Source organism: Pelobates fuscus, chromosome 6 (assembly GCF_036172605.1).
Source record: "Pelobates fuscus isolate aPelFus1 chromosome 6, aPelFus1.pri, whole genome shotgun sequence".
Lineage (NCBI taxonomy): Eukaryota > Metazoa > Chordata > Amphibia > Anura > Pelobatidae > Pelobates > Pelobates fuscus.
The window spans coordinates 83,602,761-83,628,693 of NC_086322.1; the positions used below are offsets into that span (position 1 = coordinate 83,602,761).

At 37.7% G+C, this 25,933-nt stretch overlaps 1 protein-coding gene across 3 annotated transcripts in view; it reads right to left on the reverse strand.

Moving 5' to 3' along the window:
- Positions 1-25,933, reverse strand: part of ATP8A1 (ATPase phospholipid transporting 8A1) — a 168,987-nt gene that overhangs the window by 75,776 nt on the left and 67,278 nt on the right. For all 3 annotated transcript variants that reach the window (XM_063457911.1, XM_063457912.1, XM_063457910.1), the window contains exons 8-15: positions 24,291-24,364; positions 21,868-21,937; positions 20,959-21,086; positions 13,121-13,232; positions 12,304-12,469; positions 8,498-8,625; positions 8,249-8,326; positions 7,334-7,422 (exon numbers count right to left, since the gene is read on the reverse strand). In XM_063457911.1, coding sequence (XP_063313981.1) covers positions 7,334-7,422; positions 8,249-8,326; positions 8,498-8,625; positions 12,304-12,469; positions 13,121-13,232; positions 20,959-21,086; positions 21,868-21,937; positions 24,291-24,364 — 845 coding nt within the window. The remainder of the gene's footprint in view (positions 1-7,333; positions 7,423-8,248; positions 8,327-8,497; positions 8,626-12,303; positions 12,470-13,120; positions 13,233-20,958; positions 21,087-21,867; positions 21,938-24,290; positions 24,365-25,933) is intronic.

Genomic DNA, 25,933 nt, shown 5'->3' on the forward strand with positions numbered 1-25,933 from the left:
TCCTGATGTGCACCTCCAGCAGTGATCATATGTGTTGGGATAAATTGGTTTGAGGCGCTTTGGCACCAAGTACCAGCAGTACAGGATTTTCCTTGATAGTTCCGTATGTGTTGTTTAGAGGTTATGAATATCTCTCGGCATGTTTTTCCCCCGAATGTCAAACCAAGGTATTTTTCCCATGCTATAACAGAGGTATCTAATAAGTATATCATATTTCAGTATGCTGGCATATAGTATTGAGATCTACTTAATTGCTGGTGTAATTTTAAGCATTATTCTTTTAAAGCTTGTCAGCCAGTGCTCATATACATTTTCATTGGTCCAAGCATTTAGTTTTTTTATCCAGGAATTTATTTGTAAATACGAGAATTGCGCCACCGAAGGGAGTGTTTGTCTGGGAAGAGTAGTGTTTGGCCATCCCGAAATCCCGAATTGGTGAATAAAGTGTATATCGTGGCGTTCCAAGATTTAGTAGTTGAAATCTGGTATTACTGAGTTTAGGGTTGAGATGGGCATAACTCTTGAGAATGGGCTTTCCGAGCAGCATTTAGGTCTGTTCCAATCCCACACATGAATGGTCGTCGCTGTGGTAGGAAACATTGTTACTCTTTTGGGCCCGACGTGTTTGGGTAGCCATATCATGAATAACAGTGTGTTTTTTTGCATCACCTAATTTTCTAATGTCATCCATTGGGGTGGTTTGTTTCGAGTTTGGGCTGGTACTATTCTATTGATGATAGCCGCTTGGTAATAGATGTGTAAATTTGGTGCGTTCATCCCTCCATCAGCAGTTTTTTGGTAGAGCGTGGTTGCTGTTCCTCTAGGTCAGGGGTAGGCAACCTTCGGCTCTACAGATGTTGTGGACTACATCTCCCTTGATGCTTTGCCAGCAATATGGCTGTAAAAGCATTATGGGAGATGTAGTCCAAAACATCTGTAGAGCCGAAGGTTGCCTACCCCTGCTCTAGGTGTTTTGTATGCCCAAATAAATTGGTTGAGCAACCAATGTGCTTCCTTAAAATAGGAGTGCAGGAGGTGGATGGGCAATGTGCGGAATAGGTATTGGAATTTGGGGACCACTATAATTTTTATGGCCGCCAGACAGCCTGTCCATGATATCTACATCCCTCGCCAATTGTGTAGTGTTTTAATCTATTTCAATAACTGTATATGGTTTGCTTTATAGATATGTTGAATATTGGAAGTGAAGGCCACCCCCAGAAATGTTAGTTGGTCTGATCTCCAATCAAACAAGTGTTGGGATTTTAGGCGTTGCAGTAGTTGTCTTCGTATATCGATGCCCATAGCTTGTGTTTTAGTTACATTGATTTTGTAATAGGAACATCTGCTGTATTCCGGTGAATGTTGGTATTGAGATGTGTGGTTGCGTTAATGTAAGTTTGTATTCAGTGTCATTAACTTGTATGCCATGGATGTCAGGGTTATTTCTGATGTGTCGTGAGTGGTTCTACCACCAATACGTACAATAAAGGCAAAAGCTGGCAGCGCTGCCTAGAGCCATTTGAGATATAAAAGGGAGAAGAGGTAAAACCTCATCCTGCTACTTTGGCAACAGGGTTACTAGATAAGGTCCGCACCGCTGACACAAAATTCTCCCGGGAAGCCATATTTTTCCAGCACCGCGAGGAAGAAGGGCCAGTGCAGTCTATAAAATGCTTTTTCCACATCTAGGAAGAGAAAAGCACTGTGCCCCCTTACCCGCATCAAGTCCAGCACCTTTCGCGTGCCATCACTCCCTTGTCTTTCTCGCACGAAACAGACTTTATCATCATGGATGATCGCCGGGAGTATAATGGAGAGCCTATTGGCACATATTTTTGCAAATACTTTATGTCTGTGTTTAACAAGGAGATAGGGCGCAGGTTTTGCCCTTTGTTTGGGACCTTCCCCGGTTTAGGGAGTGTGGTGATATGTGCCATGAGCATGTCTTCCAGTGTGGTCTCCTGTGTGAGCATAGATATGAAGGTTTTTAAGAGTTGTGGGGCTAATGTGTTCGTGTATGTTTTACAATATATACTTGGGAAAAAGTTTGGTCCTGGTGACTTCCCTGGGGGGAGGGTCAGTATTGTGTTAATTATTTCTTGTTCTGTTATTGGAGCTTAAAACTGTGTTTGAGTTTGGGAAAAGGTAAGAATTTAGTTTTTTAGCTAAAAATCGATCTATGTCAGTGTTTGTGAGTTGGTGCAATGTAGTGTCGTCTTAAGTTATATAGTAGTGTATAGTATTTTGCTAACTCGTCAGCTATGTCTTGAGGGTTGTAGAGTTTTGTCCCTCTGTTGGTTAATATGTAGGGAATTTTTGTGTGCCCTTGTTTTCGCTGTAATATGGTGGCCAAGAGCCTGTCAGTTTTATTGTTTTGGTGATGCCCTCGACTCTTCAATCTTTGCATCAAATATATAGTTTTTTCCATGGATGTGTCAATGCGTTTTGTAAGGTTGTCAATGGTGGTCTGTAAAGAGTCAGTGGGTTGGATGTAGTGTTTTGCGGATGCATCTCGGAGTTCACGCAACAGTGCCATGTTTTCTTTGCGTGATTTTTTAGGTAGGAAGAGCGGTTTAGAAAGAGGCCTTGCATGACCGACTTGTGGGCCTGCCATACCACCAATATAGATGTCCCTTTAAAGCTACACATGTTAAGATCCTTTAACCTTTCATTGTAAGTTTTATCCTGCAATCCATGAACCACTTTAGTAGCCCTTCTCTGATCTCTCTCTAAAGTATCAATATCCTTCTGGAGATACCGTCTCCAGTACTGCATACAATACTCCAAGTGAGGTCTCACCAGTGTTCTGTACAATGGCATTAGCACTTCCCTCTTTCTACTGCTAATACCTCTCCCTATACAATAAAGCATTCTGCTAGCATTTCCTGCTGCTCTATTACATTGTCTGCCTACCTTTAAGTCATCAGAAATATTTACCCCTAAATCCCTTTCCTTAGATGTTGAGGTTAGGACTATCAAATATTCTGTACTCTGGCCTTGGGTTTTTAGGTCCAAGATGCATTATCTTGCACTAATCCAGATTAAATGTCAGTTGCCACAGCTCTGACCATTTTTCTAGTTTACCTAAATCATTTGCCATTTGGCTTATACCTCCGGGAACACCAACCCTGTTACATATCTTAGTATCATCAGCAAAAATACATACCTTACCATCAAGACCTTCTGCAATATCACGAATACAAATATTAAAGAGAATTGGTCCAAGTACACAACCCTGAGGTATCCCACTGGTGACAAGCCCATGCTTCGAATATACTCCATTGGTTACAACCCTCTGTTGCCTGTCACTCCGCCACTGCCTTACCCATTCAACAATATTGGAATCCAAACTTTTACAGTATAATCTTACACAAAAAGCACCACCCTGATAGGGGCTGCAGATTAGACCGTATAGAGACTACTCCTGTAACGCTGAGCCGCCGAGAAAGCGGGCTGCATCGTCGGGGCCTACCGCAGCGACTACAAGCCTGACTAGAGGCCTAAGAGGAGGTAAGGGCGTGGGTGAGACGGCCGATCACCCAGCCTGGGACTCCTAGAGGGCCAATACTAACTTTGCGGAGGACCACCCACAGGCCTTCGTCCCCCCCCCCCCACCCGTGAGGGATATCCCGGCACCAGCAGCACACCTCCCGCTGATTCACACACGAGGCACCTGAGGCCTAACCAAAATGGCCGCCCAGCAAGGACCTAGGGAAAAGACAGCGGTCGCCCGTGCCCCATGCCACCCTCTGGAGGCCCAAGACCGGCTGTGCCTGAACTTCGGCACAACGCTGTTGGACAGGGGGGTGACCTACCGGCGGGCAGCACAACTAGTGGCCTCATGGATTAGGCCAACCATCCGTCGACGCCACTACAGGATCCCATCTCTTGCCTTCCAAGCGGCCACTTGGCCGCGCAGACATCGGGTGGCATTGGGTGCACACACCCGCCTTCACCCACAGAGGAGTGAGACAGCCGGGCTGGCCCTCAGACCCAGGAAAGCTTGTGGCATCGTCGGCAACGAAGACCGGGAGGCAGTGAGGCTTGCTACCAGCGGGAGACACAGGCGGGAAGCCACTCCACAGCACACGAATGGGAGGTTGCTGATCCAGGAGACCCACACAACGCGACAACGGCCTAGCTCCTTAAGCATATTACCTCACGCTATCAGAATCCCCTCACTGCAGTGGAGCTCTGACCTCGCGGTTGCAACGCCATCCTGCATCTCATGGAGCGGCAGGCTACACCACATCGCTGAGCGGATCCCTACCACCAGGCAGCGGGCCTTGAGATCTGGAGTTGGTTGAGTGCCTAATATAAACTGGGTACCTGTGTCCAACAACTAGTTTACGTTTCACTGGGACACCTGTTTCTTTTAACTATACTGCTGTCATGTCTAATTGTTGTTTGCCGAGGACTCTTTACTGCAGCTGAGCATGGTTTTAAATTAATTTCTATCATTTTTCATTTTGAAACCTGTTCCCAGTGGTTTAATTCACAGTAAACCTAATTTTGTGTTTAAAATACATAGCAAGGTTACTCTACGTCCAGATAGCACAGCGATGTTATCTGTATAGCATACTTAATTTACCTGCATTAGCCTGCTTAATTAATTAGCACACTGTACTCGCTTATATATTTTACCAGCGAGATGCGTTGATTGCATTCCATTTCATTATTATAGCTATGTGGACCAGCGGAAACCTAATGGCTTATATGCCCTATTCGCCCTATATGCTAGGCATATAGTTAGGCATTTATTTTAACAGCGTGCATGGATGTATATTGACATCTTAGTCCGTAAGCTGAATAGGTCTGACCATGTCTTTGTTAATGTGTCTTATCTACTCACTATCTTTTCCTTTTATTGTTATAAGCTAAAAATTGTGCACAGGTTGCTTATATGCGAAATCACATTTAGAATCATATTACCTTAAACACCCAAGTCAGTTAGGCTTGTTACCTTACTATTCAATCATATGTCAGTAAGTCAATCTGTATATACACCTGCATTTGTAATCTTCCCTGACACATCAAACTAAAGCTTAGTAAAGCATAGTTTAACATACAAACTACTTATGAGCGATGACATGCAATAGAAACGTTAACCCTAAACTACTGTTACCAAACGAAGATGTAACTCATTATGACTAATGCGAATTACCTACGTGTACCTAGCCTGCCTTATTAATATAAAAAATGTGTACGTTCCATCTAAATGCTATATAACAGCTAACAAATCTGTATGTTCAAAATGTTGGAGAATGCTGTTGTGGCATTGCAGACAAGCGCTTGTCATTCTTATTCATACACAACAAAAATAAAGTAAAATGAAATCTAGGTAAGCAATGTCTACTGCACCACCCTGATCTATTATTTTAGTTACCCAATCAAAAAAAAAAAATCAATAAGATTAGCTTGGCATGATCTCCCTGAAGTAAACCCATGTTGTCTCGGATTCTTGAAATTAATGTGATTTTAGATGTTCAACAATCCTATCCTTTAACATGGTTTCCATTACTTTCCCCACTACTGAAGTAAGGCTTACTGGCCTATAATTTCCTGACTCCTCCCTACTACCTTTCTTGTGAATGGGCACAACATTCACAACATTCGCTAACTTCCAATCTTCTGGGACTACTCCTGTTAACAATGATTGGTTAAATAAATCTGTTAATGGTTTTGATAGTACACCACTAGGCTCTTTTAATAATAACTTTGGGTGTATTCCATCAGGCCCCATTGACTTGTTTGTCTTTACTTTTTCTTATGTGTGTGATTTGGAAGCTTTTATAACTTGCTTAGCCTATTATTAAGCGAGAAGTATTCATTAAGCGTGTTTTGTATAGTTTGTTTGAATGTGTCGTCCCTTAGAATCGATTCGTTTAGTCTACAAGGGGGGGCTGCTTTTTGTTAACTGTTAAAATAAAAAAAAAAATACAAAAACAGAAAGGCCGAACAAATCGTAAAATAAAAAAGAAGAAACATATTAAGATAAAAAATATTGTTTAGACTGAGAGTGTTTCTTTAAGTTAATTGTGTTGTGCCTTCAACACTCTTGAACATGCAGGAAGGAACAAATGTGTTGGGGACCACTGGCCTGCAGCATAATTTGTATTAAAAACTAGGATGTTCTTTTGAGACTGAAGGTAACTGGATGCGGATTCTTAGAAAGAAACATGTATAAGCCAAGTCCCATAGCTACTCACATATCATTGACAACTTACAGAACCTGGCATCTCCTGACAGAGAAGCAATTTGCTGTGGCCAATATGTCTAACACAAGCATCAGAAAACCCCCAGCTCCATTACACTCTAAAGGGAAAATACAGGATGTGAATTTCTACAGAGAGGCTTATGTATTGAAAAGATTAGTGTAGGGCATCATAAAAATTAATCTAGTTGCTTTCCGATTTGGAAATGTTGAGCATTAATAAATGAAGGTATAAATACAGTTTTCACAATAAAACTGTACAAATACATAGTCAAACACCTTCTTCCATCCAACTAGAACCGGGTACACTTGGAGCAGTGTTAGAATAACAGAACAGCTAATAGGAAAAATCTAAATCAAAGACCTTAACAATTCATGTACTGAGCCCCTAATCCCCTTTAATAAGGTCTACACAGAAATCTAGGAAATGTAGCTGCAGGTGGAATGTTGGACACTTCTGGTAAAATTAATTGATGGAAAAGATGGGACACAGCAGGCTATAATTTCCAAGAACAAACATGCTACAATGTGTATTGCTTCGTATTTTCGTAGCTTGATCCATTCACCATTATACCGAATGTAATAGTACTGAATTCAGTATGACAATCCCAATTTTAGGTTCATTTTCCAAAGTTGTGGGTAAAAACAGCAGTGAGAGAGTACTTGCTGGGGAGTTAAATCATACCTCCCTGCATTTACTTACACACAATGAAATATCTGTTGCAGGAGTTCTCTCTACGAACAGACATGACTTGTGCAAGTGAAAAGAGAATTCCTGACATAGCTGCAGTTACACTATCCATCAGTTTATAAATCAAGCGTCACAAAGGATGCAGTCTGGCATTAGATATTACCAATATGTTGCTTTGGTTAAAGGAGTTATCTGGCCAGCTTAAACCTTAAAACAGACCGCGTAAAAAAAACAACAACAAAAAAAACACGTCATACGTGCAGCACTCATCACCACTAGAACACAGTGTTGAGTTGTGCACTACACTCTGTATGGGTGGAAAGTTATTCCCCAGTAAATTCACTTTTTACTAGGCTGGGAGCTGTTCCTGGTGAGAATGTAGATACAAATTAAAAACTCACAAAGTGTATGCAAAAAGTACTTACCCATAGGCATTCCCTGCTATAGTGCACTTCTTAAACTGCATGACATTGCAGGTCAGGGTCCCAGTCTTGTCCGAAAATATGTATTTTACCTTTTAAAGAAAAGCATACATTATACACATAGAAATGTATCTGTTTAATATCCATTAGTTTTGTAAAATTAAAGGTACACTTCAAGCACCATAACAACTAAAGTGTGATGTAGTGGTTATGGTGCCTTGAGTGCCCTGGCATTCTATTGCAAGTAGTCAAAAGCTTTGCAAATGGTTTGACAACTTACCTGGGGTCCACTTGGCCCTGGTCAACACCTCATGAAAAGCCAGGAGCCCCTGCATTGAGCTAGTCCGGACACAATGAGATAGCTTTACTGGAGATTGACTGCCGCCAGACAGATTGTCAAACCACTTGCAAAAGGTTTGACTACTTACCCTGTGAGGGAGCCAAGGCATGCCTGGCACCATTACCACTACAGCGCACTGTAGTGGTTAGGGTGCTCGGAATGCTTCTTTGAATAGGCATTGTTCTATATAGTTGATTTAAAAAAAATAAATAAAAAAAATGATATCTTTGGTACATTTATTTTCATCAGTAATAACAGTATATCTGGTTGGCTATACTATTTTAATAAAAAAAAAAGGAAAAAAATGATGAAAACACATTTGTTGCTGCATATTAGATTGACTATGACGAACAATTTTTAAAAACGGCTTTTAAAATGTAATCATTATCCTAGTATCCCATTTAATATGTCCTTTCTATTTACAAATGACACTTGGCAATAGGGATTCCATGCTAGAGGGTCTCAGATTTCCACAACTCACAATGCTTATTCTTATGTTGTCTACACATAAACATCTGTCTAATTGCACCACGCTTTACTCTACGTATGTATTCCTGACAGATATATTGCAGACTCACCTGGCCCAGCTCTTCATTAAGGTTCGATGTGCGTGCCATGGCAGACGTATCTGTTGGTTCATAATGCATGTCGACATCCTTGGGTAGTAAATAAAACATGTCACTTAGGAAGAAAATGTCTCTACAATTTATTACAACAATTTTCTGCAGGCTGCTAAATATACTAACTACTTTATGAGTAAGGATTAATGGATATTTTTCTCCTTTTCAAGTTTATTGTAAAAATAGAGAAATAGTTGAAATTCTCACCCAATTTATGAAATATGCTTGGATAAATTTCACCACTTCCAGTGTAACCAGCAAACTGATAGGTATGAGGTTGTTGAAGAGAATGATGAATGTTAAGAAGTTCAGTCCAAAGTTGTTAGCTCCACCATCTGTTCAGATTACGGACAAAAGGGAAAGGTTTGTTACACACAGAAAACAATGCTTATATATGAGCAGACACTCTGCAATAAGACATTCAGTCTACATTTCAATTATTATAGACTGAAGACTAGGCTCTCAAATACATCTTTAGAGCTCCGGATAATTTTAATTGAAGAATTCTGTAAACAAATGTTTTTAAATGTAAAAAAAATAAAAAGACGACATACCAATAATTCAGTCTTTATAATCAAATTGAGCCATTTTCATGCAGTCAATACGATTAACTCTCATTTCTCAATTCGAGTACCACATTACCTGATGTTTATATGCAAATCCTATTTCATACATTACGATTTCTATATAGGTTGGCAACAATCAACAATTACCCAGCAGACACATCATGTCTGTTACGTGTTCTACTTCTGGACAGCCAGTCACTCTTTAGGATTCCCCTATCTTTTTTTAGGTACTCAAATGTTTTATATTTGTGAGTAATCTAGAAAACACTACTGTATTTAAGAGGAACAATTCCTTTTTGGGGCCTAGAGTGGCATTTTGTAAAGTATGATACATAAGAAGCAATAAATAAAATCACTGTCAAATGAATAAAGCAAGCTATATCGAATAACGGCATTTGATCTATTGGCATTAAAATTTGGAAACGTGTCTTCTGGTACTAACCAAGCTACACAATGTAATATTCCACTTTATTTCCACCAACCATCTTCTTATTCCCTTTAAAATGGACAGTATAAGTATAATAATTTTATCTCATTAAATTAGTTATAGTGCCTGGAGTTCCTTAGTGCTGTCCCTCCATTCAGTGTTAAATCACTTTTAGCAGTCCAATACGAAGAGTTTCCGGGCAACTCTACAGCCGTCCCGACACCCACTGGAGGTAAGGTTAAGGCAGGGATTATGTTCTACCTTCTGTCCATATGAACTCATACCTGCAATTGGTGCCATGATAGACTAAAAGTGGTCAACTGACACTTTTAACCAATAACAGCCATCCATTGCTGCTCAGGCTAATGTAAGCAGCACATAGGGGACTCTCGCATTAAAACTGTTAAATGGAAGGATGGCACCACACACTATAGCCACTGCAAAGAGATGAAGCAGTTACAATGCCTACATTGGCCCTTTAAGGCTAACAATATTCCAAACATTACAATTTGGTCCAATATCTATTCATGACACAGATGGACTAATCCCTTTATATCAGGACAGCTTTGGCAAGGAATCTATCATGCAGTGATTTATACTAAAATAATAAGGTGCGCTGTGTCTTTAAGACCCAATATTACAAAGTGCAACCAGTGCAAACTATATAATAAAGTGCAGAGTAATATAAAGTGCACTTAAATGTGTAATATTAATATAAAATATTATACATACATATGTCCTCTCGAATGAAAATATACTTTAAAAGGATAAAATGTCTTTTACTATTATACACTTGTGTTTATGTCTTATTTGTCACACATTCCCTAAAAGAATATCCTTGTAAGAGGGTCATAATTTCTTACACACGTGTGCTCAGTAACTATTTCCTCTGTAAATTCCTCCCATCCGGCTACCCTCCCCCTTCCCATCGAGCAAGCCTCGTGTAACAAATTCCTGTGTTAAAAGAACAGCTTCCTTTACTAACTCCTCCCCCACTTCCTTTGTGCAAATTATGTGCTATGTGCCATGTGTAACAAAAATGGAGAATCGCTGTTAAAGTAACGGTTTCCCCTTCAGCCCCTCTCTGTTCAGTAACTACTCACTCCCCCTCCCATCGTGTAACCAAGATGGAGCTGGAATGTGGGTGGGAGAACTCTAATGATGACATTACATCCTGTAGGGTGGGTTTAGACAAGACCCCTTAGACTGTTAACCAATTGTTAAATGTATACTGTATGTTATCTGTGACTCTGTACATGACGTATTTCTGCTTTAAAATGGAATTGCACCCCCTGCAATAAAGGCCACTCTGGAGTTCTTCATAAACCTGCAATGTGTCCGGTGTGATTTACTTCTAGAAGACATGCGCACAATCAATTTAGAAAGTAGACAAATAATCAAACGCTTCATTTGATCTACATCAAACCAGAAAAATGCAAAAGTGTAATCCATATAAAATGAAAGCTACAAATGCACAATCCAGCTTACACATTCCATTTCTATTTATATATTTGTTTCCATTATTGTTGATGAGGCTAAAGTTAAACACAGGTGATAAGTGTTGTGGAGGTGCATGTGCTTCCACTGCTACTGTATGTAGGAAAAAGCGGATTTTCAGAAATCGGCTGAATCTGTGATGGTTAGATTCCAGCAGCCAAGTACTAGTACAGTGCTTCTCAACTGCACAAAACTCTTTAAAAACGTGTGGAGTGGAGCAAACCTTGATGCTGTAAAATAGCCAGGTGATTTGTCTTACCAGATAGGAAGATAAAATTTGGTCTAATTTGTAAGTGTGGCATGTACAACAAGGACTGAGATCATTCTCCTCCCAGTACAGAGCCAAGCCACAAACTGCAGCTCTGTTCTGTGAAAACTAATAGTTTTGAAATGATTTCTATTAGTCTACAGATCAGTTTCATTAATCCTGTATGAGGAGTGGAAAGGTCGCTGGCAGATAAACTTTTATACAATCTCTTTAGGCCAAGCAGCTCCTTCAAAAACAATAGGGTGGCTAGGATTATCTCCATAATATTGTAAAAAGCAACACAGAGCACTAGAAGTTTTATCTTTTGCAAGACAGTATATCTCATTTAGTGCTTTCAGAATCCAATACTTTATCCTATTTTTTGATATTCAACCTTAGTCCTGCATTTTATAATTAAAAAAACAAAACAGACGCAATTCCATTACAATTCCTGCTCAATTCATGCAAATACAGCAGGATTCACATCAGGAAACAGGGAAACCCACAGCAGCTTGACATGATTCGCTTCATTCAGTCCATAGCACAAACATGCCAGTCTGTCTGTAGGTTCTCCTCATCTCCGGCTATGAAATCTGCCCTTCTTCAATCAACAGACTTCTTATCCATAAGCACAGACTGAAAAGTAGTTTGTTTTTCTTCATTTTATGCATATTAGGAGAAATGAAGAGCATCACAAGCCCAGTGACCTGCACCCATTTCCTCCAACATTTTTTTCCCCCATCATAGCAGACCATATAGATTATCCTTAAAGGACCACTCTAGGCACCCAGACCACTTCAGCTTAATGAGGTGGTCTGGGTGCCAGGTCCTTCTAGGGTTAACCCATTTTTTCATAAACATAGCAGTTTCAGAGAAACTGCTATGTTTATGAATGGGTTAAGCCTTCCCCCTATGTCCTCTAGTGGCTGTCTCATTGACAGCCGCTAGAGGCGCTTGCATGCTTCTCACTGTGATTTTCACAGTGAGAGCACGCCAGCGTCCATAGGAAAGCATTATGAATGCGCATTATGCGCATTCAGCCGACGGGGAGGAGAAGAGGCGGATCGGAGGAGGAGAGCTCTCCGCCCAGCGCTGGAAAAAGGTAAGATTTAACCCCTTTCCCCTTTCCAGAGCCGGGCGGGAGGGGGTCCCTGAGGGTGGGGGCACCCTCAGGGCACTCTAGTGCCAGGAAAACGAGTATGTTTTCCTGGCACTAGAGTGGTCCTTTAAAACTTTTTTTCCAGCACGTAACAGATAATACAGGTTATATTCTTACAGTTTAATATGAGATACCAGTCTTTCTCATCATGCCGGGAATTCCAAATAGAGGCGCCGATGGAGCAGACCAGAGAAATGGTGATTAGGGTGCCAAACAGCAGCAATATCTGCACGTTTGTTATACGCTCTACGTTTGACAGCTTGAGAGGAGGTCTCGTTGAATTCTAAAATAAACAACAACAAAAAAATAACTTAAAACTAGCTTCAGTAATTAACATTGGTACAAAATGTTGTTTATATGAAATCCTAGCTTTAGGCCTTTTTTGCAGAAGTCTACAATAGTGCTATATTATTCACAGTCAACAGATAATCAACCTTAAATGAAAATAAACCTCAAAATCATCATCTAAGCGTAACAGTTCTTTTGGTTAGAATATAATATTTTATCTTAATATTGCGGCGCACAAATAAAATCACCTTTAGGTGCTCTTACTTCCTCTGCTAAACAGTACTGCAGGGATCACTGGATAGAAGTATAGAGCAGAAGAAAGACACAGACCCATTACACTTTCAGGTGACTAGTAGCCCCTTCTGAGGTGTTCCGCAAATGAAATGCATAATTATCCCACAATTCTCAAGGTATGTGTTCATGTTTATTGGCCACCTGGGGAATCGTGTGACATTAGTACATAACGCAAAATGTAAAGTCTGCGTAAGAATAGCATAGTATTTGACATATATGATAGAGAAACAGCTCTACAGAAATATTGAGGGAGACTCGAAGAATTACCGTTACAAGAAAATGTTTTTGCTGCTGTGTGAATAGAACACATATTAAAAAAATTATGAGACGAAAATCATAATTAAATGCCCACCTGCATAAGTTTTGTGTCATGTCCGGTGTACACAACAATCCCATGAACCCACTGTGTATTCCTTAACTGGGCTCCTCGCAATAGAATTTGGTCAGGACCCAATGGCACAGTTCTGGGGGAGGAAAATAAAGTAAGTTAGATTATTGCATGTTTCATTTTAATAAAGTCAGTTAAGTATCCATTTTTTTAGGACAGGTAAGGGGGGGATGAGGGGGGCAGATTGTAATCAATTCAAACCAATTAAAAAGTGCACTGTACACCCATTTTACTCATGCAATAATGTATCGCAGTATCCGTGCGGTGGGTTTGTCACTGATGTATTTCGTTATTAATGTATGCCTGCCAGGTTGCAACCTCTGGCTTCCTCATTTACTGGTGGTCTCTGATGCCTTGATTACATAATGGACAGTTAGGGAATTCTTCAGCAGGGAACATCAGCAGACAGGATTGCTTTGAAGCCATCATGCTATAGTCTACAGATGCAACATCTTGCTCTGTAGGTACAGATCCTGCACTCTGCTGCTTATCCCGGAGGTCATGGTTTTATTGATCCATACTAGTGAAATCAGTCTTGCTTCACGTGTTTCCCTCTACATTTTTTAAGGTGAAGAATGGTATGGGGATAAAGCTTTTTTTCCTCTTTCTTTTTAAATAAGTGCCTATTATGAAATCTTTATATTGATTTTAGCGCATGTGCAAGTGGATCTCATTAAAGAAAAGTCAATCCAAGTGTATAATAATCTATTTTCCCTGTCTTATTTCAAAATCCCAACAAAACATGCCAAGGAACAATGCAATTAAAGAACATATACACAATTATGTCTAACCAGACAACTTAAGAATAGTTCATACGTTCCCACATTAATGCACAATCATCCTTAATTTGACCAACAAGATCAGGAAGTGTCCACTTACAAGCAGTGCTGTGATTGTTCTGTAATTATCAAAATAAGACAGCAAACCCAATATATGGGTGCAATAACTGCACTGAAAGTGCATTCAAATAAAGTGCCTACAAATCAAATCAACGTGTTGTAGTATGCATCAAGCATACTTGCACAAATCCAGGAAAAATGTTTTAAAAATTCTTCAAGCGTGAACTGTAAGCAGACAACAATTCATAGCATAATATTAGCAGGTTACATTAATATACAGTTATTAAATTCCTTTACACGTCTGTCATGATTTTAATATTTTAGAGTTTATATTGTAGTGGCAGCAGTGCACAGTGTATGTTTGTGCAAAAATCTATATATATTTAATAGAGTTAATAAATCATATCTGAAATATTGGAAAGCATAGGAAAACCTGTTACAGGATCTGTCCTTCCACCATGTTATTGTTACATAGTATTTCTAAATAAGAGATCTTGTTGAAATAAGGGTTGCTAGTTACGTTTTTGCTTGATGTGCTACAAAAAACTCAAATTATGCTGGTCTGTCATGATAAACATATGCTTTTGCATTTTGTTCTTGGCAATGCATTTTCAAGTGAACCTGTGATGACAGATATAGATTTGCAGTTTTCTAACCATATGGCTTGACTCATGTTATACAATTAAATGTTTTCCCCTTAATAGTATTAAAAGCTCATTTTAATGTATTTCAGTTACCCCTGTTTAATGCTGATACAATCAATCAATCAGGTGTTCAGTGTGTGTTACACTTGCTGTAGCTCCTGCATACCCTTGTTTGGGACGTACTAAATTGCTTTCCATAACAGGTTAAAGAGTTCCCAACACTTTATGTTGGCTCTGTATCAATTAAACGTATCTTTTCTCTCACTTAATTCTCAGATTGCCTGTCCAAAGCTGCAGCAATATATTTCTGGCTGTTTCTCTCAGTATTGATGCTGATGCTACTCTCGCAAAAGCCTACCCCTCCTCCCAATTTCCCCTTGCAGGCAGTGCTTTTCTTTAGACTGAAATCAAGCACAAGAGACATACAGAGTGTTACCCTTATAGCAGACATTCAGAGCACAGCTTTCTGGTCTTTAGTTCATCAACTAGTCACTGCAAGGCTTCCTGTGGTTCTGCCTTTTCGATTCTGAATATGACTCGTTTCAAGTAAGATTGTTTATATGTAGAACTATTTGGGATTACTAGACTTGTGCATTTAGTTTTGAACAAATTGCAATTCATTAAAACTTAGGTAAAACAGTTGTTCGAGCAAACTACTAGTGTGATGGACAAACATGATCATTTGAATAGTTATTCAAAGAGTTACGATTGGTGCTAACAAAAAAAAAAAAGATTGAATAAAAGGCAATTAATATTTATGGGACAACCACGAAATGTTGATTTAATTCCCAGATCAAGTGAGAAGTGACCAATAGTGAAAAAGGAGGAGATGTAAAAAGAAAAAAAAACAAGGGAAAAAAAAAAACACCTAGATTTTTCTAATAAAGAGAGGGAGAGAAAATATGCTTGCCCTTCAGCAAAGTGGAGTATATCCAGCACTCCTATACCTAGATTTTAAAGAAGATCTTAACGGAGGGTTCAGTAGCCGTACCCATCACAGGGAGTTCAGATCTGATTAAGTAGCCACATTTATACAGAGCGAAGAAAGATGCCGACAGTCCCATATGCCGACAGTCCCATATGCCATTCTTTTCTATAGTGCGATTAACGTAGTGACATTACTAAACATCTCAGAAGACATCCTTGGTTTGGGCAAAAGTACAAGGAGAATTTTACTGTATTTTGGTATTATTTCTAGTTAATCTTAAATCTGACATCTGCAAACATTATGTACTCTGTTACACTGCATTTGCATAGATAAAAACAAATTCTTTATTATTATAAGAACAGAACGATTCAAAATGAATGCAAGAAAGATTTCCACCATTCAAAGAGGAGTGCATACAGTTTGTTTACCGTATACCACAGTAAAACCCTTCAAAGGGACCTAATAGACAGACCACTTCAGCTCATTGAAGTGGTCTGAGTGCACAGTCTCAGTCCCCTTAAAACTGCAATTGTAATTATTACTGTTACTGATCTACTGCAATTATTATCTTGCAGGGTTAACTCAACCTCTAGTGGCTGTCAATCATTGACTGCCCCTCCTAATGTGCATAGTCTAGCACCCTAACTATAAACTATTTTTTTTTTGGCGTCACGGACAGAAATCACAAAGCAAATGACAATATTCAGCCATTGTCTGTCTGTCTGTCTGTCTTTTTTTTTTTTTTTTTGGGTGATATGACCATATGGAGCTTCGGAGTTCTAGAATTCGGAAAAATTGCAATTCGTTTCAAACAGAATTAACGCGTTTATTGAAAATAATAAGAGTGAATCAATTATTATTCTTTATCTTATATCCTAATTTCATTCATCCCAATTGTCTTAATTTAGGAGGAGCAGTCCCTATTATGGGCCCAAATCACTATTCCTCTTTTCCAGGAGCTCCATATTATTGAGCTTATAAGACTTACGCTAATGGCTTTAGTAATCAGTATGTGTAAATAAGATACATTATTATTGTTCTAAATTACAGTTAAGATGCATGAATTATTAGTATGCCTCTTAGAATTTTCTCAGAAGAGCTCCACCCATGGCCAAAAAAAACCCACACCCCTAAATTAAAGTGACCATCTTTGTCCATTTAAAATGTTAGGAGGCATGCAGTTGTGGATAGGCTATATGTGTAAACTAAAATGTGAATTTTCAGTAATCCAAAGTACCGTAAATTACAAAATTAGAACAAAAAGAGCAAAAGTTGGAAAATTATCTGTTAGCTATTTATTTTTTTCCTTTAAAATTCACATTTAATTCTCAATTACATTTTTTAAGCCGTTAATGCAAAATGGCGTAACGTATATGTCAATAGGCAAAAAGTCAAAAACAAAAACAAAAACTTGGGAACATGTGAGAAACCCACACAAATAAAGCTTAATTAACAAAAGCTGCCGGGCACACTTAAACCCACCATTCTGTTTTAGTGTTATGAGCATTTAATATTGACCTTTTTAGGTTCGGTTTATCACAACAGACAGTGAATGGTAAGAATAAAAATAAAAATAAAAAATAGAAAAAATGTTTTGATTTTTCACTTGCTCTCTGTTAACATCATGCTGTGTCTCAGAGCGTATTTTTGTGCTTGCTAGATGATGTCAATATATTATTTATAGATGTTGGATGTGTGATCATCCAGAACTAGGCTGCTTCCCTTCAAAAGGAATGAAGCCATCCGGCCTTTTGAAAATGAAACCAGAGTAATCCCTTCATTAGATTTCACTTTTTAACTTGGGGAACAATCACTCTCTCTAGGTGGTCACCCAACTGTTTCATTTCGAAAGAAGACATAGATACTAGATATTTTTTCTCAAGCATTACGTTCTATTTCTACATCAATGGGAGAGATCAGACAACTGTCAAGGGATTATTTCTGACAAAGCTTTAGAAAAGAATAATGCTAAAACCATAGTTATGAAATATTTATGGATAGCATAGTAAGTCTACCTAAGCCAATAAACGATAAAGCTATGGCAGATTGCAAATTATATATTCTTCAACGTCCATAAATTAAAATCTAAATGATTATGGCAGCTAAGATCACCTCCATGAGCAGCAGTTAAACATTTTATAATGAAGATATTTATTTAGTGGAGACCGCTTTGTATATAGTGTATCTATGTCATTTGGATAGGAACAATGGAGTGTGTTCTTTTATTAAAAATGGCCATACTGGGAATTGGCATGTCACATGTGTTTTAACATGATCAAATCAACCAGCAGAAGAATACAAAAAATTGTGTAGATAAATAAAGCATAACTAAACATCATAAACTTTTATTATACAACAGTAAAATAGGAGGACTTTTATTAATGGGTATTCAAACATATGCTGCGACTTACTGAACTACAATTCCCTAAATCCAGATCACCAGCTAATGAACTTAGGAGAGTTTTCATGTACAATGAAAGAGTTTGATGCTGAAAAACTTTAGCTTCTTACAGAGAAGGGAGAGATAGCATTTTGTTTAGAGACACGCTATTTTGTTCTGCCACAATCCATTCTCCACTAATGTTTAGATTTTTATATATGCACCCAAATCTACTTATTTAAAAGGCCAAGTAAAAACGTATACAAATCTTTTCTGGATGTGAAATTTAAAGAATGCAAGAGCGCTCCTAGTTATACCACGAACACTATAACATGGCTGCAAAACACAAAAAAAAGTGTATTGAAAACAAATCCACTGTGCAACAATAATTAAAAAAAATGTGTGTGAGAAAAAACTAAAGTACATATAACTTACAAAAAAAAAAAAACACTAAAAAGATGCTCAGTTATTTTCCAATGTATTAGAGCTGTGGTCAAGCCCCATTAAAGGGTGAGGGTGCTCAGCAAGGGTTAAAATGTTACTGGTTTACATGTTCTATATCTGAATAGGAAACAGGGAGGGATTGATTGCCTCCATATATAACTTTATCATAGAGCATCTTTACTAATGCACATTGTGGTGATGCATTTAGACTATCATAAATCCCAGGGATGGTATGAGACGGAAGAAGGAATGATAGACTATCCAATGAAAATGATTAACTATCTGTGGCCACGTACTTGCCCTGTAGTCTGGAGTTATATTCAGGCATTGTGTTTATTGTGTATAGAGGTTGGGAGTGACCTCAAGGCAGTGGCTTGCCCACACTAGCTTGGTGACTAACTATCACCTTCACCACCCGCCAATTTACTTTATTTGTTTTCCAAACAGAAAGAATGCCATATAGAGAGTTTAATCCTACAGAATTTGTTAAATTATTGGAACCACTTTAAGAAAAATAGAAACTTAAAAAACAGGATTCTACCAGCATTGCCTCTCTTCTATTTTATGCATATAATGGAAAACCTAGATGTTGCAAAGTAGAAACAGCTAGGGATTATAAAGATCTCTATGATATGGAATAAATCGGGCCCTATAACTTTTCTAAACTTGCAAGTGTACAATATTCCTGACCAGGAGATATTCGATTATATTAGAATTAAACGTTTCTTAAACTCAGTAATGTTTAAGGGCAAATTGGAAAGCCCATTGTAAATACTAAATAAAATATATGAACAGGGAAAGACATAAAATTACTGTCGAAATGTATTAAAGTTATGATGGAGTCTAAAGTTAAAAAATGTCCTAAAGCCAATGAAAAATGGGCCAGAGATCTATAGATAGAGATTGATACAAAGGATTGGCTTATTGCTGCACAAACAGTGTACTCATCAGTACCCTGCCTAACATAATGGAGACTCGATATAAAATAGCAAATAGATGGTATGTAACACCATGAAAAGAAATTAAGATGTACCCTCATGACCGATATATCTGTTGGAGATGTGTATCTGAAAGAGCAGATGAGTTACATATATGGTGGGAATGCCTAATGGTTAAAACAGGCTGGGCTGTACTATTTTCTATGATTAATAATTTGCTGAACGTGAAACAGATCTGAATGGCTAAAATGGCCCTTCTCCACTTTCCATTTACCAATGTTTGCCAAAAAAAAAAAAAAAAAATGTTTTTTTTTTTTTACCCACATCTTGATGGCCTATAAATGCTCTATTGCTAAAAATTGGAAAACTGATAAAGCAGATATGTGGCCACAAATCAAAGAAAGTGAAATTTCAGTGCAGAATGGAACAGGCAATCACTTCTAGCTTCTGTATTAATCAAAAGAAATACAACATATGGGATAAATGGATAATGGTCTTGGATTTGCAAATAAGGGAGTTTTGAGACCCTGAGAGCTTTTGTATTTTCTTTTTTTTTTTTTTTTTTTTTAAATCATAGATTTCCCTTGACTGCTCCAGCTATTATGAAGACTAGTTGTCTCATGTGCAAGTATTTGTTATGTAATATTGTATTTAATCAATAAGATACTTTTATACTGTTATTTCCATATTGATGTCAAAATATGAAAATAAAAATGTAAAAAAAAAAAAAAAATCTGTAGACTGACATAGTTCTGCTGGGTGAAAGGGAAGTGGTTCTAACGATACAAAATGTGAACATGTTAAATATCTAAAAGGGAAGTTAGTTGTACTTTTTGTAATGCCACACTTCCTCATAAAACTGATGCTGGATCTTTATTGAGCACTCATGTTTAATCTTCAGATAGATACTTTCAATGTTTGAGAATATATTATGGAAATAAAACGGTACTGGTTCAATACAATATTGTTATCTAAAATGGATACAGACCCACAGTGCAGTGAGTATTGAATTTACATTAAATATAGATTAAAAACAAAACAAAAGGCGATCAAAACCTCAAACCTCAATTGTAACCTCAATAAGCAGCATGTGAATGTTACACTGTTTGCACAAACATTTCTAATTCTCACCTCTGAATGGTACAAAACTAATTTAGGAATTTGTGTGAAACACTTAAAGATCTATCATTTATGAGTATTTCCTGATTGTGTTGTAAAATCGAAATGACAACTTAGACACTACTTTGTCTTATAGAGGAAGCCCAAAAATGACTAAACTTGATAAGTGGAGCTTTTGCGATCAATATTCTCACAGCTGTTCTTGGCAAAGGCTGCGGGCAAAAGGCTTCTTAAACACTGTGAAATAAATTAAATGAAGGATCCTGAGATCTTGCAGGACCCTCCATAGACCTCTGTGTTGTACTCTTGAGCATGGACACCTTCTCATGAGGGACAACTTCAGGCAAGTACATCGCTCTTCAGCTTCACCTCCCAGATGTAGCTAAGTAAGAAGGCACGTAAACTTCAGTTGTATTTGCAAAATCTGCAAAGACCTTTAAAAGTGAAACAGCTGCTTTACAATACATACATTTTACATAAGAATGTATTTTAACCTAGTGATCTACACACCCCTGTCCATCTAGCCGGATGTTTCCATTGAAGTCATATAGATGTCTATTAGGACTTTCACATTCAATCCTGCCAGAGATGCTCATGAGTGTATCGATATCCTTCATTTCTGAGGTTTGAGACATACCCTGAAATAAAAGTTGAGAACCCATTATTAGCAATTCCTTTTTAGTAATATTCACTAAACAATATAAAGCTTAACCAAATGTATAATCAAATAAGCCCCAGGGAAATCCAGAATTCTCCTGGGTCACTACAGGAATTTTTTTCTGATGTCTGCTTTGATGCCAAATGTCCTCATCAATCTTTATTGAAATCAAAGCATTTATCGGTCTCTGTAAAATGTATCTTCAGGACCGGGTCCTATTTATGGAACACATTGCAACTCTTATAGACAGGGGCTTAAGGACCCCAGCCCAACACCTTTTTTTTTTTTTTTTTTTTTTTTTTTAGAGACGTTATTTGCAATTCTAAAATAATTAAATATTGTATTCTGTCATTCTGCCTTGACTGTTACTTTTTTATTTGTATGTCAATGAGAAATAACTCACTGATCATTACTTAAAAGTGGTATAACGATGACAGTGCCACAAAGTATTTCAGAAGGATAACATCTTTATGAAATACTAATTTGTATGTTACCTTAATACATACACTGCTTAGAAATCCATTTATTAAATAGTAAAATATACTTATACACTAACTGAAGACCTGGAAACAAACACTACAGAGATGTAGACTGTTCAAAGAAGAGCCCCACAAAAAAAAGATTTTGCTGAGAAACTGAATATTTCTAGATTTTCAAGATAACAATATGAACACAAAATACTAAGCAATCCAAATAATTGTCAACATATCCGAAAAAACATTTATATGATTTTTCAAATATTAGAAGTATAAAAGGCTTACCTGTCGGATTTTAAGATTTGTTTCTCCATCTAGGTTTGAGGTTTCAATGTAGCACATGGCTTGAGGCTCACTGTTGTCAAAAGATGATAGGAGTTTTTATTATTCATACATTGAGACATACAAAAGATTTAGCAAGCCACACAAGTCCAAAACAACCTCAATGAGGCAAGAGAAGGGAAAGCATTAATTTACAAATAATTTTGGAAGATGTCCTACCCCTTTATCAAAAGCAGGTAAAATCTTAAGGTCGATATTTATAGAATTTTGGAAATGTGGGCTTCATTCTTTTTTTATTGAGATATATAGTATACAGAAGGGTTACATCCTTAAAATGCTACCCTGAAAAGAGTTGGACAAGATCATTTTAGAGTATTTCTGGCTGCATCAGTCATGATATTGGAAATGTAAAAAAAATAATTCATACTATAAAAAAAAAAAAAAAAACATTAAATGAAATATATATATATATATATATATATATATATATATATAAATGAATCACTTGAGTGACTAGTGTTGTGGTTTAATTGTATACTTAATTTACTGGTTTAAGCATATCAACCTATTGGAAAGGAAAACCACATAAACTGAGTGACAAATGGACAAATCCAAGGATTAAATGCTGCTGCTAGATTGATTTTCCTCTCTAGTCGTTTCTCTCACACCTCACCCCTCTGCCAGTCCTTACATTGGCTTCCTGTATGCTATAGGAGTCAATTCAAGGTACTAACTCACACCTATAAAGCACTGAACAACTCTAGCCCCTCTTATATCTCCTCACAGATCCATAGGTATGTCCCTTCTCGGTCTCTCCGTTCTGCCCGTGACCACCTCCTGTCCGTTGTCCGCACTCGTACGGCCAACTCGCGCTTGCAGGACTTCTCACGGGCGGCTCCCTTCCTATGGAATAGCCTGCCTACCGCCATCAGACTCTCCCCTAGTCTTGCATCTTTTAAGAAGTGCCTTAAAAACCATCTCTTTAGGAAAGCTTATGGCCTCCAAGACTAACCCTTACCTCACATACCTGTCTCTTGCCCTCTCCTAAAGGGCAGCCCACCTTATTTGATTGTAAATTCCTGTCCTAATGTGTTTTACACCCCACCTCCTATAGAATGTAAGCTCGTTTGAGCAGGGTCCTCTTCAACCTATTGTTCCTGTAAGTTTATTTGTAATTGTCCTATTTATAGTTAAATCCCCCTCTCATAATATTGTAAAGCGCTACGGAATCTGTTGGCGCTATATAAATGGCAATAATAAATAAATAAATAAAATAATGTGCTCAACATTGAATGCATCAGAGCCAACATGCATTAAGTGGATATCATATGACAAGGCTTGATCTGTGTTGGCTTCATGCATTTAAAAGCAAAGTTCTGCATGCCCAGAAGTAAAACCAAAAATCACCTCCAATATTATATGCAAATGCAATACTCTTCTTTAAATCAGAATTAGTAAGGGAAGGGAAAGTGAAGCAAGCTGCTTTCAAACAAGACCAAAACACAAACTGTAAAATAATTGCTTGAGTGGATTAGAGTAAAAGCCATTTTATTGCCTTAAAAAAATAAATACAAAAAATGAAAAGAAAGTGAAAGTGTTGAAACATGCACAAAAATCAAAGAAAAACAGTTATATGATTGCATGCTACATATTAAAATGTGCAGTTTTTTGGTTTGTGCAAGGGATCCTCTTCAAGACGCATTACACATTTTTGTGAGTGATACTTTTTACCCCCCAGAGCTGGCCTTGTATTATAAAAATCTGTCTACCAATGTATAAAACAACCCTGTGTTTATACCAAAGCTTTTCGTATTTGTCAATTTGTGCTATGGCTCGTGTTATATGAGAAATGTTATTTTAATGTGGCATACTATTTTATTTCTCAATACCTACAGTAAACCAGTCATGGTTCGATTGTTTTGCCACATAAGTAAAAATAAGCTGGTAACGGATGAGCGCACAAGTTCCAAAAGTAGCAACCCAATGGGCTATAGTAGCAGGAGTGGGTAAAATGTTACAACTTCAGCTGTTGAAGAACGAAGATTCCCACAGAGGAAGATGTAGACCTACAACAGCTGGTAATCTACCTGTTGACCATTCCTGGGTTATACACAATACTATTTTCTCCTTGTTCGTAAAATAATCCTCAATGACAAGTGCTTTGACTATTCAAAATACTTGTTTTATCTGGCTTCTACATATATTAAGGCCATTCCAAATACGAATCAGAACAAACCACTACTAATCAGAAATGTGTATTAGACCATTCATATAACGTGGATGAAAATGCACAGATAAGTGGACTAGGGCAAATTAACTGCCTGTACATTGATCTAAATTTTGGTCAGTTATCTGAACGGTCAACTGCAAGAAGTACAGGTAAGGAGGATCCACTTGCACATGTTCTGTACTGCCACCATCCTGACCTGGACGAAAGACTGATGAGATCTGCTGGGAGATGTTCCCCATTGGTCACTTTCACTATCTCCCCTACAGCCACCTATGTATCCCAATATGAAAATGATCAAAAAAAAAAAAAAATGAGTAACAAAAGGAAACAGAAAACATACACAGACAAAACTGTGGAGATCAAGGAAAAATATTGGGTTAATAATACAAGGGTTGGAGTTTTCAAAATCTACTTTGAATCAGGTCAGGTGTGAAGTATAAAGTGAGACGATGGAATGAGACATTATGTGATGTGGCATAGCTGCTGTATGGTAGAGCTCCAACAGAAAGCCAATATCCGCTCTGTTCATAAATCCATTGGGTGCTGTTTGCTTTAAGAGCAGGGCAACAAGAAAGAAAAATATGCTTTATAGAAAAATGTGAACAGCACATCTGATGCGCTTATTTTTAGACAACTTGGTAACAGAACAAGAGGGTGACAGACTTTGGTGTTTAAGGTGTAAATTAAGAACACACAAGTCAGGGAAAGAATACATCCACTGCTTCATTATTTCCAGAATAGTGTTCTATTATTATTCATAGTGAACTTTCTGGTGTTGATTAGGGTTTGCTTATGTTGAGACCTGATGGCAAAATAGATTTTGAGAACATGCAATATCACATTAATGTATCGAATTAAACTTCCAAGGAAATGATGATATAGGCTGGCTTACATACCATCAAGGCTTATTAACCAATAGCATTCTGGGAACATTTCTTACAATACGACACACACCTTACAGATTTTACACATATATTGCTATGGCCTCTGATGCTAGAAGTACAAAGTCAGTTAGGTGATCATTATTTTACTGGATAAATACTTTTTAAAATAAAACTTGCATCATCATTTCCTTGGAACAATTATAAGTCAATACAGGGTAGAGAAACCAGACTCTACGGTGTTAGTAACAGCAGGTGTCTCTACCTTGATGAGAGAAGTATAGAGTCAGCGGGTATATACTCTTTGCCATTTATTTTAACTATATCTCCAACATCTATCTGAAAGAAAACTGGGAACTGGTTAATTGTCTGCAAACAGAAATATAGACTTGGGTTAAAGCCAGTACTGTAGGCCTTTGACCAAAATGTGAAGCATTAAAAACTATAAGATAGTCATGGTACATCAAGGAAAGGCTACTGTGAACCTCCAGCAGTTGCACAACAATTCCAACTAACATCAGCTAATTTATCATTGACAGAGGCAGTTTTGCTTATGTCTTTGCTTAAGCACAAAACCTCCCAGTACTGGGTTACAGTTTAATGGCTTTTATTTATATTTAAAGGGAGCCCATGATGTAAAACAAATATGTCAAGTTAAAAATAGGCATATTTAATTGTAGTCTTAGACTTAGAGAGTGTTTCTGAAAAATTCCCCATGCAAAAATCAAAGATAAGAGCAGAACATCTGCCTAAGCCAATGTAAATGAATGTACCTAGCATCTGTGTGATTTAAAGAAGCTGGTTTCCTTGTCTACTTGTAGTTATCACAGAGATCCTAAACAATTTAACAAAAAAATAAATACAACAAAGTAAAAATAAACAAACCTACTAAAAGGGACACTATAAGCACCAAAAAAACCCCCCAAAAAACAAAACTTTAGCTTAATTAAGCAGTTTT